The sequence below is a fragment of the Argentina anserina genome, chromosome 2 (genome assembly GCF_933775445.1).
Source record: "Argentina anserina chromosome 2, drPotAnse1.1, whole genome shotgun sequence".
NCBI lineage: Eukaryota > Viridiplantae > Streptophyta > Magnoliopsida > Rosales > Rosaceae > Argentina > Argentina anserina.
Genome location: NC_065873.1, coordinates 26,398,903 through 26,418,816, shown reverse-complemented (window position 1 = coordinate 26,418,816; position 19,914 = coordinate 26,398,903). Strand labels below are relative to the sequence as shown.

Below are 19,914 nucleotides of genomic sequence, written 5' to 3'. Positions count from 1 at the left end.
TTCAATATTTAGGTATGTTATTCAAGATCATTTCTACAAAATTTCATCAAATTCAGACATCGTTAAGGTATCAAAATTACATTAAATCAATGAATGAATTAAAACTATTCAACGTGAACCGTTCATGTAAATCTCAATTTTGAAAACTCAAACCATGATAAAATTGGATGAAACTTTGTAGAGATGATCTTGAATAACATACCTAAATATTGAATTGCTTATGGTGAAAATATTGGACCGAAAAGTGTGCTAAAATTGGAACTTCACACTGTAATTTCATAGTGAAGCTTCACTATGGATAGGAACTGTATATATATATATATATATTAAAGTGTGCATGAATATAACAAAAACTGAATCTGTTAGAATGATTGAGAAGTTGTTGGGTGCCTTGGATGACCAAGGTTCGAATCTCACCATAAGCGCTTTCACTTTTATCATTAGTTGGTGTGTGTCCGCGTGTCCGATTTAGATACTCGCATATCCGAAGTGAGTTCACGTGTCCGTGTCGAACACGCAATACAAACCCCGGAAGCCGTGTCCGTGCTTCATAGGGTGTCTCATTCTTTCTCTCTTGCATTATCTCTTTTTATTCTCTTCCTTTTTTTTCTCTCTTTTTCTTTCACTTAATTTTATCATTGGTGGGTGCAATCTCTTTTGATAAATTCCTTCTTTTTCTCTTTTTTTAGGTGTCTCATTCTTTCTTTATTTTCCTCTTTTGCTTTTTTTCCACTATTTTTTTCTTCATGCTAGCTACACAATCTCATCGTTTAAAATCTGAAAATAATAAAAGAAAAGAATAAAGACAAGATAATTCATATAAAAATATCAAGTAATTTACTAGAATAATAGAGTAAGATTAGGAAAGTTACGGAATAAGTGTTTCAGTTCAAATAGGACTTTCCTAAATAGTATGTTTTCTAGTTTAAAAAGGATTCATAATGCAAGTAGGATTCTCAATATATCACAAATGTTAAAGAAATGATGATTAATAAAGACTCATAATTTAACTAGGTTTCCTAGTTACACAGGGAATCATACTCTAAACATCACTCTTGACCATTTATGTGTTTTCAACATGTTTTAACACCAAACATGTTAAGAAAATGCAACCAACGTCACCATAGACTCCTAACTCGACTAAATGACTCAATAATGCAAGAATAAGAGCTAAGCAAAGTACAATTAGAGATAAAAACATGTTAAGAACGTCGCACAAAGTGCTCCTATCAGTTTTGCCAGAGTTAACAACCTAAGCTAGCAATAAACCCTATACAATTTGTTCGCCGCCACTGAATGTATAACTCCAAACTTGGGAAATATGTAGACGCTTACACTTTATGTGGGGAACTATTTTCTTTGCTTAGAGTTCCCCCGTGTTTTTTAAGACTTCCCTTTAATTCGTACCAATATTGTGTGCCCAATTTTAATTCATAATAGGAAACAACGAACCTATCCTTACACTATTAATCAAAAAGGTCAAACAAGTAAAAAGGGTGTTATTATTACTGGCCTTTCGCATTGAGGGATCACATGGACATTCTGTACAAAAATCATGCATCAGTTTTCAAAACCAATTACCTCCTCCAGTTAAAGCACATAATAACTAACTTCATAAAAATGACGGAATCAAATAGATTTTTACCAGATTAGGTTGACAAATTAAGGTCTAAACAATTACAACACTTGAGGACGCAACAAAAAATGAGGTTTACAACCTTTTCACAACTTTGTAAATATGCAGTTCGATGGACTCTCCGCCTCGTGACTTACACGATCAGAAACACCTTCCAATTAATATGCACATAACTCCCACTCCTGACGCATAATGTCAAGTATTTTTTTGAAGCACATAATTTGAAAATGCAGCTAAAGGCGGCGAAATTAAACAAACTATAAACTACCTTCTCATTCCATTGCTGGCCTATCTTAATGCCATGAGTATTGTTTGCCATAAACCTGTACGTTTCATAAATTAAATCCCTCGCACTACAAGTTATACTTGGTAAATTACAAAAGCAAGTAACTTAACTTACATGGAATTTCTAGTTACCACATTTTTGGCCTTTGAACATTGCCCAATTACTGTCTTTGGGTTTTCTGACTTGGACCACCTTCCCCTCTCACATTCATTTCCCTCCACGATCAAATGAGACTATAGTTTAATAAAAAACAATAAACTTTGATGGATTCATGAAACGGGGTCAGAGAGCGGATCAATTTTAAGAAAATTGAAAATTAACAAAAACCCAACAAATCAGAAATCAAGAGATTGGGTATGTCAAAATCATTCAAGGCACAAGGGGAGCGCTGCGCCAAAAAAAAAAAGACATTCACCAACACTGGAAAGTGTTCAAGGTAGAATTCAGCCTCACCAGATCAAATTGACACAAGAGTGATCAAGAGTGATGGTTATTCATCACAAATCAGCGCAAAGAAGCTTCCCCAACGGATCTACCAGAGGAACACGACGAATTGAGAAAAACCTAGAATTTCAAGGTATGAAAATAGGATAACATCTCATAAACTAATTGAATAGGATATCTAGTGGCCTCTCATTCTGCAAATCCCCTGCTTCTGGTCACGTGCAAACCGACCTCCCCCATTTACAGTAAAAAAATATTTCACAACCCCACTATATGTCTATAGTGATAAAGGGGATAAACGTTCGACAGAGTCGGACCACGATGGGGTACGACCAGATCAGAAGCCAGGACCAGCAAAATCAGTAAGCATCTATGTAGCACGGACACGAGTGTCCGTATTGGACACGATTCGATACGTAGACACGGCATATTGAAATTTTTTTGGACACGGACACGTGGTGGACACGTCAATTAAAATTATTTTAATATATATATATATATATATATATTTATTAAAAACTTAATTTAAAAATTTGAAAGTATTTAGATGTATATATATTAAAGTGTGCATAAATATAACAAAAACTGAATCTATTGGAATGGTTGAAGATTTGTTGGATCATTTAGATGACCAAGGTTCGAATCCCACCACAAGCATTTTTATTTTTATCATGAGTTTATCCCCTTATATATATTAAAGTATATAACAAAAACTGAATCTGTTGGAATGGTTGAGGAGTTGTTGGGTGCCTTGGATGATCAATGTTCGATTCTCACCATAAGCACTTTCACTTTTATTATAAGTTGGTGGGTGTCCGCGTGTCCAATTCGGATACTCGCGTGTTCGATTCCGACACTTACGTGTCCGGGCCGTGTCCAAATTGAGTTCTCATTTTCGAGCGTGACCGTGTCCATGTCGGACACGTAATACGGACCTTTGTCCGCGAGTCCGTGGTTCATAGGTAAGCATGATTTATCTAACTAATTAATTGTCCAACACTTATACCCAAACCATGTCCACCATGATAGGACTCCCCCAAGGTAGCCTCAAACCCCTCTTGATTGTTTTCTCAACCATTGCTACTTTTTTATTATTTGATATTGTACGTAGATGCCCTAGAGTCTTCTCTTTTTAATGCATTTCTTTTCGTATAACAAAAAACCATTGCTAGCTTTATTACATTGAAAATCTTACCAAATCAGTGCCTTTCATTTAAATTATGGGTACACAGAATATATCCGGAGAGGTGTCTTATCACTTGTTACTAGTAGTAGTCAAACATAGGGTTGGCCATATAGCGGTTCGGTTCGGTGTTTAGTTTAAATCGAAACCGAACCATTTTAATCGGTTTTCTAGAAATTCAAACTATTTACCGAATTAAATTAATCTGAACCGAAACAATCAGTGTAACTGAAATTTGGTTCGGTTCACACCTCATATGTAAATTTTTTAAATTTTTCAACAGGTGTGACTCAAACTCCTACTCAAATATGATGTCACAAATCACTACATCACACGCACTTCTCATTAATAACTATGTAAAAATTATATTTTTCTAATTTTGATAGATATTTTCAATAAAACATCAAAATGTCAATGTTGGGATTCAAACTTCTGACCTAAAATATAACAACCATGCGCTCTACTAACTGCACTAGACAATCTTCTATGTTATGTTTTGTTATTTTTTGTACTAATACATATTATTTATTATTTTTAAATCATTAAATTAAATTCGGTCGGTTCGATTTTAAATCGGTTGGTTTGATCACGTAAACCGATTTCAGTTCGGTTTTCTTCATTTTTAAACTACATCTCTTCGGTTCGGTTATCCGGACCATATTTTCAGTTCGGTTTAGTCGATTTTACTTACTTGTTTAATTCGGTTTATGCCGGCCCTTAGTCAAACATGTAAGTTCGTCCCAACTATTTCTCAAGTTATTATCTGGCTACAGGCCTACATTATCAGATAGTCATTACTCGACAAATGACTTTCAAAAATGTATATTTTCGTCAGCAAAGTTTTGACGAGAAGCTGGTACAAATATAATATTGTTCTGGAAATTAAAGACTATTTTTCTGCTTACCCTACACAATATTTTGCTGGTTCCTTACTTCTGAATGACATTATATATTTGAATGCCTCGAAGGAATTAGGCAACTAGTAAGGAAATGAAATAGCTGACAAAAGGAAAAGATGTAGGAAATGTGCTGAAACAAAAATCCAAGTGAAATGAAAATGCTTTGAGTACTTTATTAGGACCATCATAATGTACATGCCAGTTAAAACTAAAAATTACAAACTAATGAAGGCATGCATTCCTAGTTTTGGCCTCCAGCCAGACACAAGCACCATTTGCAGTATCTAGCACCACCACAAACTCAAAGCTCATCCAGAAGTTACTTTTCTTTTTCATAAGAGTTTAGAGTAACTCTAAACTCTAAACCAAGAAAAAGAAAACAGAGCAAACACTTACTGATCCCAAATTCCAACCTCCATGAACCCATCCTCTGTTGCACTCCCCCTAAACATTCCGCAGCAATTGAATCCACAAGCCACTTCTCCTTTGTTGGACACAGCAATGAGTCCGGCCTTACCTTCATCAAGCCTGTTCTTGATAACAAAGTCCACAGCGTCCTGAAGGCCTAAGCCCTTGTACTCCATCACAGCACCAACTTCACGCGCCAGTGTCCCGCGTATGATGGCCTCTCCCTCGCCCGTGCAAGAGACTCCACAGAGGTCACACGCGTAGGTACCAGCACCAATGAGTGGCGAGTCCCCAATGCGACCCGTCATTTTGTTCATGAGCCCACCGGTGGAAGTGGCAGCAGCACAGCGACCTTGACTGTCCACGACCACGCACCCGACTGTCTCAGGTGCGTACACGCTTATGGGAAGTCCGTTCATCTGTATCGGACTCTCCACACCAGCTGCGCAGCTCTCCATCCCAAGTGGGATTCTGTAATCAAACTGTCGGCAACAAAAGCAAGTGTCAATAGTAGTTTCTAGTATTCATGAACCCCACCATAGAAATTTTCGAAGTAAAAGACTCGTACCAAGATGGTGTTCGCTTCCTTGGCCAACTTGAGCATGCCAACATTTTCCTCCGTGATGAAATAGTCATTGTCCACTAGCTCGACGCCCTGTAAATATGACACACGCACCAACTCTTATTTAGATTCAACCCAAAGATTCCTCTACCAAACAAATATTAATTTAAACCTTTTATTTAAGAATCTTTTTTTTGTTACATTTTATTTAAGAATCTTTGGGAGCAGGGGATTAGGTTAAATAAAAGTTATACATAAAAGAAGATGCTGACACCACTGAACAGTTCTGTGTTACTAGATTCACATATTCATACTGATTCTCATACTGAAAAAGACAAGAATTCCTTTTTTCCTATCATATTGATGGCTTGAACAGAAGGGTGAATGTACCTGTTGCCTGGCGAAGCTTTCGGCCCCGGAGAAGGCAAGGTAGGAATGAGGGGACTTATCCATGACGAGACGGGCGAGCGAGATCGGGTTTTTGACGGTGCTTAAACCTGATACGGCGCCGCATCTTCTTTTGGGTCCGTCCATGATGCTGGCTTCCATCTCAACCCTGCCATTTTCATTCAGGGCAGATCCACGGCCGGAATTGAAGAACGGATCTGTTTCCAATTCCCTAACCTGTTTACGAAGCAAACCAAAACATTTATCAACACCATCTTCTTCCAAAAGGGTTTGGATTTAATGGACAGAATAACCAGATCAAACTCAAAAAGATATAACGGCATTCCCATTGTATATGTTTACCGAGAATATATATATATATATGCATGAATGCAAAGACAAACAGAGAAGGAGGGAATAAGGGGGACGTACAACTAGTTCAACAACATCAATGGCAGGAAGATCAGCACGAAGGGCAGAGGTTCCGAGATTGAGGCAGCGAGTGAGGAGCTGTTTGGCTTGTTCTTGGCGCTCCAAAGGGAGGTTGGGGTCGACGCCAGCGCCACCGTGCACAGCAATAGCCCAGCCGCCCATTATACACTCTGCCTCGCACTCTGATCCTTCTGGACTCGCTGTGGTGTTTGTCTCTTTGCCTCTATCTCTCTCTATTCCTCTCTAAATGTGGTGGTGTGTGTCTGCTACAATGAAGGGGAGGTATGGTGCATTATATAGCCACTGGCGGATTCCAAATGGCAATGAATCGGACCTAATAGCCAAGGTGATAACAATAAATAGAAAATGAAAATTATATTAAGAGTTGGAGCGAATTGGGATTCTCTGTTTGGCCCAAAAAAAAAATGATTCTCTGTATGGCATTTGTATTTGTGCCCCACTTGTTCCGGGAGGCTTCTGAGTCACCACGGTCCACATTTCCTTTAATCAGATTCGTCGTGTTTAGTCTGTAAATTTTATGACTTATTTTACGTATTTAGCCTCCTCGGTGGTCGTGTTTGATCGATCAATCATGCATACATATCATCTGAATGTGTCAATGTGATATGGAACGGTCTCGTAAATATCTACCATACTGAGCTTAAGTATATAACTATATATGGTAACAAATAATTCAATATGGAATGTAAATGGCAATTTGAATTCAACCGAAGAAAATTATAGAAGCAAATCATTACTTTCAAATCTTATTCAGTTATTCGGTCAAATGTTCATGCATGTTAGATTAAATCTTTAATCACAACAACCATCTCAACACCAAGTGTTGTATTGAAATTTCGCATTTCATAAATCTTGTCAACCGTTAATTATTACTACCAGAACTTAAACCCTAGGAACTCCAATTAAGTAATTTTTCTTTCTTAAATTCTTAAACCCTAGTCACAGAATGTGTCGTGCAAATTCAACTTAATTTGTATAAGCCAATCTTGCTATGCAGGCTTGCAGCGTAGGTCTAGTCATTAACAAAGCAGCATCTGCAGCTCATACGACAAGATTTCAAGTATTATAATTACCAGTGTAAATATAAATATAAGCACCCCGGCCGGAACGGGAGGAAATGATTTCACATATTCTAGCCACCAAGAAAGCGGAGTGAATTTTTTTTTTCTTTGCTGCGTACAAAGCCTCGTTCCCCTAAACCTGATGTTTGTTAGCTTCTGTTCTCTCTATTTTGAGTAATTATTCTGTGTACCTGAAACATTACGTAGTATTGTCATGTGGTGTATCAAGTCCATCATATTACTCTATGGTTTGATAAACATACACGCAGTGAAAATGAATAAAATTATTTAAATAGAGTAACCAATCAAAACAAAACAGTTAAAAATATACCAATAACATTTAAGAGATACGCCACGTTGATTATGTACACGATGTATATAATAATTTTTCCTCTATTTTCTTAGAAAAAAAGGTTGTTTATATAACGTGCTTCCCTCTGTTTTAAAAATTATAAGTGGTCGTCTTATCATTTTCCAGTGGAGGGGCGTGGCGGGTTTAATAAGATTCAAAGTAAAATTCATGGGTCCCTATGGCGGGCTATGGTTTTCTGGGTTCGTGGAGATTTTGGTATGTGGTCGATATTTCCACTTGACTATGCTCAAATGCATGAAAATGATAAGAATGATGATGATTGGGTAAGGTTGCTAATTAAGCTTAGGTCGATGACGAAATGGTGAGAATGAGAGGATATACGAAGGCGAACGAAGCTAGATGTATATGAGACTAGGTCGAGATATACATAAAGCTAGCTGCTAGCTCATTCAAAATCTAAATTAAGTTAGCTCCAGCTAATCAATTCGATCAGTAGCTAGAAAACGTCACAACTCAGAATCCTAAACCAAAATGAACTCTACGTACGCTCAAATAAAAATCAACCATTAACAATATTAATCCGCTCATTCTCGATTAGAATAATATTGACGATAACATTAAATATTAATCGACTCCCCCTCAGTTGGGGACGACCCACATTTATACACGTGAGAACTACATTTGTTCAAGTGTATTGTTCCCCCTCCATTCTTCTCGTGTATCTATCACCAGTAGCTCGTGCATGCCCTCGTGAACAGTATCAACAATCTCACAGCGTGCTAACTCCTAACAGCGTACGTTGTATATTAAAAGTTGGCTAGTGTATATAAATCCTTCTACGCACCGAGGTAAAAGTGAAACCAACAAACACCGTGTACATTAGTAGCAACTCTATACATATGCCAATTAAGCATTTAAGCGTATTACCCTAGCATGATTCAATTCATCGAAGATATTATACATTTTTGCGACATTAATTAGTCACTTAAATTGTCGCTTCATACGAAGTAGGGCCGACGCATCAACGTGGAAAACTAAGAAGTTATTCGCATATAGAGAAACAATGTATTTCTCAAATTGGTAAATATAAAAATATGTTCTTTCTGCTTATTAGTCAATCCAATTACTGTATGGTTTACATCCCGTAATGGAAGTTATTAAGCCAGCTACGGTGTGCTGATGACAGTGATGAGTGATGAGATAATGGACTTTGCTCTCTCTCTCTCTCTCTCTATATATATATATATATATACGTAGAAATCTATTTATTTGAAGAGACATGCGAAAAATAAGCAAAACAGAGAAGTGCCTCCCATGATACTTAAATATAAGGGACAACCACTAAACAATGTAGCTGACTCATTCATGTCAAGAAGCGTCCTCCTGCCTGCCCTGACTAGCATTTGGAACCCGAAAGCACCCGATTTATACGCGGCCATGAACTGGTTACCTTTCCAAATTCCTAACTTACTGGTCACTAAATTAGCAGCAGGTGTTGGGATCTATCATAAATTTTCGAAACAAATTTATCGACCATCATAATTTAACTACCATATTATTCACCCTCATGTTCTATGGACACATGTTCTTTTTTCTATTCCTAATCATAGTTGAATATTTAATTAATTTTAATAAATTGTATGATTAAAAATCAACCAAATTAATCAAAATATTTTAGAAAAATCAAGAACGAAGGCCATGGTGGAGAATCCCGAAACCAAGACGATTCCGACGACCACAAGCATAGAAACATCGTCATCACTCTTTTTTTTTTTGGTCATTTGGAAATCTATTGAAAGGAAGAAAGATAAAGCCGAAGAAAAAACCGTAACAAGCAGAAAGCACACGAACTAAAACAAAGCCTAAGAGCCACCAAGAACGGCCCCGGCAAACAAAAGAAAATCTAAGGCGGAGGAATGCCATCACTCTTCAAGACATCAAGGAGGGAGGTCGGGGGTCTATTCACCCACTCTGTAGAGCAAAACACAAAAAAAAAATGAAGATCTTTGTTGCTTTGTCAACATAACGCATTATATTTTTGATTTGTTTTGTTGTTTCTGTGTTGAACTTTTTTTTAATCAAAGTTTCTGGGTTCAACTTGATTGAATGTATGGCCGGTTTGGATGGGTCATATATGTGGCAACATGAGAGAGAGAAGTTTGGTGAGTATTTGTTTCTGGGTTGAACTCCCACGGTTAGTATTTGTTTGTTCTCTATTTTTTTTATAATCTCTTCCACTATTTGCCTTCTGATTGATGTGATTTTCTAGTTTCAGTTGTTCCATATTTGCTGCAGTTCGTAGAGCCAAATAGAATTATTTTTAATTAATTAAAATTAATTAAATGATCAGCTATGGTTAGAAGAATTTATTATGGTTAGAAAAAACTCAAAAAATAACATGTCAGTAAGATAGAAGGGTGAGCATCATGGTGAACAAATTAGAGTGCTCGTCAAATTTACTTTCCTTTGCTTTGCAAGGTGGGTGCTTAATTGTGTATTCTCCGCCAACGCATTGATTTTTGTTTTCTTGCTCGCTGAGGTCTTTGTCGATCTGAGAAGGATCATGCGTGGTACGTCATCATGCATGCAATATGAAAAAGAGAAGGCAGGTACCAGTACTACACTACATGGCAAAGAACTGAAGCAACAGAAGCCATACATTGAGAGGTTAAAGCAGACGCGAACGTACTGCATGGTACAATCGTGATTCGTCATGGGTGAATTACGATCGTTCAAGATCGAATTGAGGAGTAGTCGTGGTAGTTATACGTTATTGTCCTCGTGAGATATATATATATATATACCAATTTTTTCATATGTATATGACTATGTACGCATGCATGGTGCTATCGTATATAATCAGCGATGCACATGTAATGGTAGAAGTTGATCAGTAATAAGTAATAATTATAAGCCTCATAACTTTTGACTGAGTTTCCTGACACTACTGCTTCTTTGTGATTGATCCTTTATTCACTTCTTATTTTGTTGAATGACTAGATTGGTTGTATGCCTCACATAATGAGTAACGCGATGCCGTAATGAAATCAATTCAAAACAAATTAATGAAATTATACATCAGCATTGATCATTCAAAGTAGTTACCAGGCGACAATGGCTTCCCAAAAATAACTAAAACTAATCATACACCACCGCTGTAATGGAGGGAGTATGCAGAACGCATTTTCAGAACACCGTACCTTTACTGGTGGAGCTAGCTAGCTACTACTGCGACAATCAAAGTTGAACGTATTAGGCCGCCCAAAACGTGATTGAAAATAGTATTAAGCTGGCCGGCGGCCGGTAAAACGTCATGTCGATCATCCCGTTCATAATGATTGCGTTTGGGGGAGCTTATAAGCTCCTTCACTTATAAGCAAAGGTGAATGTGGTGTTTGGTAAACACCTTAATAACCAACTTGTCTTATAAGCCGCGTCTTTTTGTAGGCAAAAAACATAAGTAACTCAGACCCTCCTTTTACTTATAAGTCGTGCGGTACTGTAGCGATAGTTTAATGAACTTTTGGAAATACCAATGGGTACCCCTGTGAGCTTCAAGGAATTACGACCTACCTTGTTTGATCACCACTTCCCTGTCTTTCTCCTTCTCTCTCTCTCCGCACATCACCACCTCCACCTTTGTACTCCACGATGGCCAACGTCAAGTTTGGTAAGTATTTGTTTAATTTCTGTATCAAGAAACCTGAAATCAAATTGTGTGTTGATTTGGGTTGGAGAAGAAGCAAAACAAAGAAGATGAAGAAGAAGAAGAAGAGCAAAGAGAGCAACAATGGAGAAGAAGCAAAACAAAGAAGACGAAGAAGAAGAAAAGCAGCAGGTTGTGAATCCATGGAAGGTCGAGGCCAAGGAAAGCGGAAAAATCAACTACGACAAGCTCATCGAGTAGTTCGGCTGCCAGAGAATCGATCCATCTCTCGTCGACCGCGTCCGCCGCCTCACCTCACGCCCTCCCCACGTCTTCCTCCGCCGCGACGTCTTCTTCGCCCACCGGTTAGCTTTCTCTCAACAGATTCGGCTCGAAATTCGAAAGCTTCTTAGGGTTTTGGAAATTGAATCTGTCATGTGTTTGATTTACAGGGACTTGAATGAGATTTTGGATGCGTATGAAAGAGGGGAGAAGTTTTATCTCTACACTGGGAAATGGCCTTCCTCTGAGGCCTTGCATTTAGGGTACTTGATTCTGTTCATGTTCACAAAGTAAGGCTCTAATTGAATTTCAACTCCATTATTTTTGAATTTCGATTGGGAGTGTTTGTTTGGGTGATATGCTTTGTCTGATTTTTTGATTGTCGATTTAGGCTGTAGGTGTTAATAGATGGATGGTACTTTCAATCTGTCGAGCACTTTTATGATCCTTGGTGTTATTCTTTTTTGTAATGTTTTGGATTTTCTATGGCCAGCATGTTGTGAAGTGAAGTTTTTTATGGAGAGTTTTAGGTGATTTGATGATAACCGGCTGTGTGATTTTGTTTGCAGATTTTGGTTTGTGGGTTCAGATTGCAGAATTCGACTCTGGTGAGCTACACAGAAATACGTCCAAAGAAGAAGGATGTTAAGCTTAACAAATTTTGGATGACAATTTTTGAAGGTTTGTTTATAGCTATGGATTGGATCGCAGCAGCAACATTTTCTCATACAACTAGTATTCTTGTTTTTGGGTTTGTTAAGTATGTTCATATATTAGAAGGATTCAATGTGGAGTTTTTGCCCGAGAACTCTGGAACTAGGTGTTATTGTATTGGTATTTCTTGGTTTATTTTCATATTGACAAGGATTGAAATGCTGTGTTACAGACAGAAGACTCTGGGACATCGTACTCAATGCAGCCAATGCAACAAGATCCATGGATAGTTTTGTGGAGACTGTTTGTACATGAGGTAAATTCTACTCTTTGAAAGCAGGAACAATTTTGTCAAAATTGTTATGATGTTGTCACTACTTTCATTTATATATTTCGCTGCCTCCCTCACTTAAGCACATGCTTGATCATTGATTTTGAAAATTTTATTAGGTACCATTTGACCATCTAGGTTGGTATAGATAAAATCTCCATTTATTTAAATGCATAATAATCTTTAGCATTGCAGCCATAGTTTTTTTGATACAAACCTTATATGCCGTCCTCCAATTTATGTAACATACAAACTATATGAAGCTTATGCTTCAATTTGCAAGATTGACTTCAGTTTAACAAACTCATCATAACATATGGTTAAGCAACTTTTCCAGTAAAGAAGCCAAATTAAGAACTGGTGAACATATTCATATTTTATTTGAGTTGGATGGTTTACAGAATTTCATTTGAGTTTCACATCTGGTAGATAACATATCATGAGTGTATCCCTGATGAAGCAGATATGGGGAGCATGTGCTTGAGGCCATTGAGAATCCAAAGTGGATTTGCCCTGTGTGTCGTGGAATTTGCAATCGTAGTTTCTGTCGAACAGCAAAAGGATGGTCTCCCACTGGCCTTCTCTACAGGAAGGTTGCTTATGAAGATGAGATAAGGATGAAGTTCACAGTAGATTTAGCTGATGCTGCAGGAAACCAAGTTTTTGTGCATGTAACTTGTGGTTTCCAAACATTCTGAATTCTGTCCAAGTTCTATGATGGCCCAGTGAAATTGTAGTACATGATATTTGACACTAGTAGTGATTTAATGAGCATTTACCATATGGTGGTAAATTTCGCATGGTCATGATGCACGGGAAAATGAAGCAATAAGAAATGAAATCACTCAAAGTTTGATGAGTGCGCGTATAACATCAAATTATTTGATGCAAATGAAATATATATTTTGTTATTTAGTTTTGTAATTTAGTTGAATGTGTTAAAGATATTTTTAATATTATTTGTGTCAATGACAAATGTGTTTTGTTATTAAGTATAAGAAAACATAGAACATTTATTAATTTTACTTGAAGTCAATGAGAAAGTAAAAATTAAAATACTAATGAAAAAGGGTATTGATAGATAAAAAAAGAAATTAAAAATTCATATTGTATTTGCAAAGAATCAAGAAAGAAAATATACTCTTGGAAAATAAAATAAAAATTTAAATTATTTGGTGTCCAAAATTGTCATTATACAAACACAAAGCATAAGCCAGTTTAAGTTTACCAAACACTCTGCACAACTTATGCCACTATAAGTCACTTTAAAAAGTCAGTTTACCAAACAGTCAGCTACTTAACTTATCAGAAACTTATTCTCAGAAATAAGTATAAGTCAACTTATCTTATAAGTCACAGCTGCGCCAAACACACCCAATATATATTACTGATTATACTGATAGTGAGAGTGAAGCAGAGAATCTGCGTAAGAATCTCTAGGTAGGCTCGCTTTCTGAGCCGTAAGATTCTCTAGGGTTTCATTGCGACTCAAATGCCGGCCATGTGATGTGAGCTTGAAAAAGACTGGGATTCACATGTATGTTTCCGTGTCTTATTGTCAGTATCTTCCCAACTTCGCGCTACTAGTTACTTCATTGTCAAAAAGACCCCAACCCACGCCTGATAAAGTGGAATATTCCGGCCCGGAGGCTACTAAACCCTAACTTTGTATTCAAAGTAGCTTTAATTTTTCTCCGCAAATCAATGGAACTTGGAATTTGGTCCTCATATTGGCAAGTGCCTCCTGATTTTAATCTTCATACAAAGTTCTTGTTGCTTCTCTTTTCATTTAAAATGGGTGATTCTGTACGAATTTTTTATAAAATGGGTCACTAGAGACAGAAAAATAAGAAAGACATTGTCAGTATGGGCAGCACTCTTCATTTCAGGAATTAAAATTCGGGATGGAGGGTGCCAATTCTCCATAAGAAACCTAAACTAACTCGTGTACATTTCAAGTTACTATGATTTTCTTTCTCTTTTATTCGCCTGGCATGAAAGTTAAAAGCAATCTATAATTCCATACGACGCAACTTGCTCTAAAACATCAGCGGATCCAATGTGCTAATTCATGAACACGTACGGATAAAAGATGCTAAGTAGCGAAAGACATGCAAAAGAAGTTAAGAGATTTGAGGCACTGTCATAAAATAATTGCCTCAACTTGCTTGTTTGCAAACTTATGTTGTTGTAGAAAGTTAAAATGTATGGACGTCGGTACTACATGTTGTCAACTCATCACTATAACAGTCTTGAATACAAGTTTATTTACACTCCTTTCACTTAAGTTAAATATTTAATTTTTATTAAGATAAAATATTAGAGTACGATGAAAGTGAAAGAAGCAAATCAAGAAACATAGGCCGCATTACCACTGGGTTTAGTTCCTGAAGATGGAAAGAGGGTTTCCCACTTTGGTGGATCATCCTAAAATAATCGATTAACGTGTGGCGGACATGTTTTAGTACCAAGTACGCAGGAATTTCCGGTAGGGGAGAAAGCTCAAGCTCATCTCATTGGATATGTTCATGAACGGAGCATTCATATATATCTTATCACTGCTTGGAAAAAGCCAAGAGGAAATTTGAAAAGCATCGGCTCTTTCATCTTTTGTTATCCTCAAACTCAGAACAAGAGGTAGCCAATATGCAAAGTTTCAATTTGAAATTGCCCTCTTTCGCTTTGATTTAGGTCCCCCTCTTCCCTAACCAAAATGAATCAGCAGTACGTAGTTGTCTCCAGACCCTATGTGGTGCCGGGAATCAACCAGTGCCCACCAAACAGAAAATAAGAGCATGGGACACTAATAAGGACAGGTCCAGCTCCATATATAGATTGATATCCTATCAGTGATCGAATTACAGAAAACTGTCCCAGTAGTATTGATGTGAACTACGAATCACACCTCACAGTTGCTAGTGGGGTGATCTCGGTCGGGAACGAGCCAAAGTGACCAACTCCACTGATCAGGGAATAACAATTTTGCTGATAAATCTCAATGACAAGAATCCAAAACTGTGAGAAATGAACGCGATGAATTTGCATGTTCCAGATCTAAGATCTTTGGCTTTTGGAGTAAGCTCATGATAAAAGTAAGAGTTTGATGGAGATGGAACTGGAACTGGGGCGTGCCAAAGCACCAAGTGGGCTACGGTATTTGTATGTATCACTGCAGAATAAGGGGGTCGTACGCCCCCTCGGTTCCAGAGAGGGCAATATGATAAGAGCTCCAACCAACCATTTTGGTTTCATGCATGCAATATATGAAAGACGTACGGTGAACTCAGGGGCTCTGCAACACTCCGATTCTTGTTGTAGAGCCAGGCCGGCCGACAAGTGGGAGTTTCTATTTTCTGCTCACAAACAAGCCCATATTTCATTGGATAACCTATATTTCTGGGTTGGCCCTTTAAGCCCCGTGTCGAGAGTGGCAAGTCCAGGCCCACATCAAGCACAACTTCGGTATGAGTTTGTTTTTTTTTTTTGATTGTGTTAATAAAACTTCTTAACTAACCATAACCGTATATATGTCAATTAGATGTAAACTCATGACCTTAACGAGATAAATTAGGCTAGCTGATCAACAGGGTCACAGTTCGCTGACAAACTAAAATTTGATATCTTCTTAAAGGGAAAAATCACCGTCAAGGGCTCATATTGACATCAAAAGATGACATTTGTGAACCAAACAAATATAATGCCTTACATCTTAACGTGCCGATATTAGAGTATTAACGTTCAAACATTGCTTCATAAATTTCTCAACCATCTGTTTTATATCAATACAAGTTAGAATGATCGATCACATATTAGCGAATACAATCAATGATAATGTGTTAATACTTGTAAATTTATTTATTATGTAGCTTTGCTTTGAATCTTTGTAATTTACTACCGAAATTTAAAAATGTAGTCTACAGTGAGGCCCATACTTGGGTGAGAGTAAATGAACAAGAAAAGCCTCATACCACCAGAGAAATGCACAATTGTGTTTTGTGCATAATGTCCATGAATCAAGATTCAGAGGCATGACACATGAGGTTGATTTGTTTAACGTTTGTCTACGGGGTACGTACTGAATCCAGATAAGAAAAGAGAAAATATAACTCGAGTAACTTTACTTGAACATATTTATTTTGAATGAAGGGTTTCGATCTGTAAATTGGACCCATAAACCTTAATGCATGCCTGCGGCGGTGGAGCCATGGAGACTGGACACACATTGAAATCTAGCTAAGCTAGATAGTATTATCACTTTCGTTTTTGGTTGGCATAAAGGGACATGCACTTCAGGCTGATCGAGGAGGTCTGCACTCTGCAGGTCACCATTTTGCAGAGTTTATGCATCTAGCAATATATTCAATTTCACGATTATATATCAGATAGCCAGATAGAACTTGCCTAATGATGTGATTGATGTCGGGGTTGTCTATTGATATATTGGATAAACCATCTTGTACTTTAACACCCATCAAGATTTTTATCATAAACCAACGTAACTCATTGTCATTTTATTATACAGTGCATATATTAATAAACTATAAAATATCAAAGAATTCCAGTCGTTATCCATGAGAAGAGGTGCACAGTACGTGGGTAGTGTATAACGTACTGGCTGATTTGTTGATGAATAATGCGATACTTCGTACTCACTGTTATCAATGTATCGATCATGTGTGATGCATATATATAATAACCTCAGCAACTGCGTTGCCTGCGTACAATGATCCATTGCTAAGGTAGAGCACTCTGTTTAAAATTTTCGGTCCAAGTTTTACCAGCTGTAAGAAAATTTGATTCAGCTAGCCAACATATTAGAATAGCAAGAACAGAAGGTAAATTCGAATTGATTCTATATACATATCTGGCTTATTTTACGCGGAATCAGTTACTTCACATAAAACAGGGTTAAACAAAGAGTGATGGTATGGTTGGTCTTGATGGCCAAAGGTCCTAAAACTCTGAAAGGAAATCTGCAGCTCATGCTGCATTAAGTGATTACCCAAAAAAGATGGGTAAATTCTTTCTATGATACCTGAGTTATAGTCAATCAGACACTTTGATACCTAATGTTTTAAAGAGAACAGTTTGGTACCTAAATTAGGTTTTATATGACATTTTAATACTTATGTTGACTAGTTAAAAAGTAAATAGACATTTAAGTATATTATTTATAAAAATACAATAAAAACATGAGTTTTATGTGTTTATTATCCTCAAATTTTAATCATGTTATGTATTTAAATTTATATTTTTGGGTCATGTTGATAGCTTAATTCAGTTTATGTTTATGAAATTCAATCGTCTCACAAAATTACTCAATGAAACTATATTTAATTAACTAAAAGTTTTCTCGTGGGTATTTAAATCACAAATTATAGATTTCCTAAATAAAAATCTATTTTTTCACCTTCAATTAGAGATTAAAATTAATTCATATTTATTTTTTTTTGCAAATAATACAAAAATAATGAATACCAACGTGATATAAATTAGTCTTAAACTCATAAAATTCTATTTGTAATTTTATTTTGATAAATAATATGCAAATGTCAATTTTACATTTTATTTTTAATAAAAAAATTAACATAAGTATCAAAGTGTCACATACTCCAGGTATCAAACTGTCATATTTGAAATATTAAGTACTAATATGTCAAATTGGTCATACCTTAAATACTATAGAAGGAATTACCCGAAAAAGAAAGTTAAATGGAAATGAAACCCAGAACAGTAACGGCCGGAGACCCGGTTTTTAGACCATGCATGGTCATGGCAATAATTCAACAAACACTTGCGCAATGGTCCACGACTGGTTTATCCAATAGTCATGAGGCTAGGGACTGAGGACCACTTTTACGTATGAACTTGGCCGCATGCATGGGGATTAATTTCCCAGAAATAATGATATATAAGCGGCTTCTTTTAAATTCGTAGGTTTGTTATTGATCGAGTTGCCATATATTACAGCAAAATGCTGCTGTGAGGCCTCTGTAAATTGGAAGCTCAATGAATCCATGATATATATAAGAACAAAATGGTGCAGAACTGGGGATCGAGCTGTGGCTGTGTTCATTAAAACACAGAGAGGCTCTCTGAGAAAATGAAAATGAAAATGTAAATATAGTACGTTTGGCATTTGTAGAGAAAGTGACGCACTACATATTATGTCAGACAGGGAGAACAGTAGGGAGGCCCAGCCCATCGCCAACTTGTGGTCTATGTAAGATGATCTCTCGCTCGTCGGCTGCTCTCTCTCTCTCTCTCTCTCTCTCTCTCTCTCTCTCTTGTACTGCATGCGAACCCTACTGCTACAGCAAGACAGATACAAATGCTGAGACAAAAATTAAGCGATGGAGGAGGAAGAGAAGGAATTTAAACATGTAAACCTTTGGCTGGTTTTGGATATTGAATTGGCTGTCCACATTTAAACCACTCACGCGTCGAATGTGCATCAATCAGTTCATCTCTGCCAAATCCATGTCGATCCCATTTCATCACTTCACTCCAGCAAGACCAGCATCCAGATAGAGTTCAGATTCTCCAATCTCCACTCGATCTGTCTACAAATTCGAGAATAAGTTTTCCAGCATCTATCTCCCTCAGATCGATGTTAATCCATGAAATTTATTTTATGTTATTTATTTTGGACAAAGAGGTATTTAAACGGTAGCGAGGCAACCCACGCGCCCATAAACAGCATGAACTACCATCTCGATACAACGTTATATCTATTATTTTGAGTCTAATCCTAGATTTTCCACTTTGAAAACTCGAACGCACGTACTCCGGCCACATATGACATGCATATAGTTAGATATTTCATCACTGTTGTCTTATTCTGTAATGGCATACTAATAAATTGCATAAGTGAATTTCATGCTTTCGAACAATCTCAGGTTGCCATGCATGGTGTGGAAAAGGCGGGTGAGTGTGTAGATGGTTAATTGTTATCTCAATTCATAGAGTGAATAATGAAATCATACCACTAGTATTATATATGCTAGAGACAATCATCCCCGTTACATTAACAACAAGAATGATAATCGAATGGTTATGGAATAGATAATTGGTTAATTGGTATATAGTGCTTAGTAGAGCAGTTTTATTTTTAAGATTGACCGGGATGAGGTATCAAATGCTTATGGAATAGGTTTGGTTACAGTTGAATTTTTTAGGTTTTTGTCTACTGTAATAGTTGGTTTTTCATGTAGGGAGGGTGTTCACCACAATATCTCCCTTGATTTGTGATCTTGGTTCTATTTATATACATTCACTTTTCTAAAAAATGAAAATGAAATTATTAAAGGGGATTAATTGAAATTAATTGCACAATTCAGATTTGCAAGCTTGTAGCCAATATAAAGTA

The 19,914-nt window shown here is 36.9% G+C and overlaps 2 protein-coding genes across 2 annotated transcripts; one reads left to right on the top strand and one right to left on the bottom strand.

The window, feature by feature from the left end:
- Positions 1–4,596: 4,596 nt before the first annotated feature.
- Positions 4,597–6,501, bottom strand: LOC126785247 (probable isoaspartyl peptidase/L-asparaginase 2). Its single transcript, XM_050510875.1, has 4 exons — positions 6,238–6,501; positions 5,809–6,042; positions 5,425–5,511; positions 4,597–5,338 (listed from the first exon to the last, which is right to left on the bottom strand). Exons 1-4 carry the CDS (start codon positions 6,397–6,399, stop codon positions 4,841–4,843), a joined length of 981 nt encoding a protein of 326 aa, XP_050366832.1. The 5' UTR covers positions 6,400–6,501; the 3' UTR covers positions 4,597–4,840.
- A 4,727-nt stretch (positions 6,502–11,228) lies between these two features.
- Positions 11,229–11,912, top strand: LOC126785257 (uncharacterized). Its single transcript, XM_050510886.1, has 2 exons — positions 11,229–11,643; positions 11,731–11,912. Exons 1-2 carry the CDS (start codon positions 11,284–11,286, stop codon positions 11,740–11,742), a joined length of 372 nt encoding a protein of 123 aa, XP_050366843.1. The 5' UTR covers positions 11,229–11,283; the 3' UTR covers positions 11,743–11,912.
- The last annotated feature ends 8,002 nt before the right edge of the window (positions 11,913–19,914 follow it).

Coding starts and splice junctions, on each gene's coding strand:
- LOC126785247 (XM_050510875.1), bottom strand. CDS start 6,399: ATGGGCGGCTGGGCTATTGCTGTGCACGGTGGCGCTGGCGTCGACCCC. Junction 6,043..6,237: donor TTGATGTTGTTGAACTAGTT/GTACGTCCCCCT, acceptor CTTCGTAAACAG/GTTAGGGAATTGGAAACAGA. Junction 5,512..5,808: donor AAAGCTTCGCCAGGCAACAG/GTACATTCACCC, acceptor TCATATTTACAG/GGCGTCGAGCTAGTGGACAA.
- LOC126785257 (XM_050510886.1), top strand. CDS start 11,284: ATGGCCAACGTCAAGTTTGGTAAGTATTTGTTTAATTTCTGTATCAAG.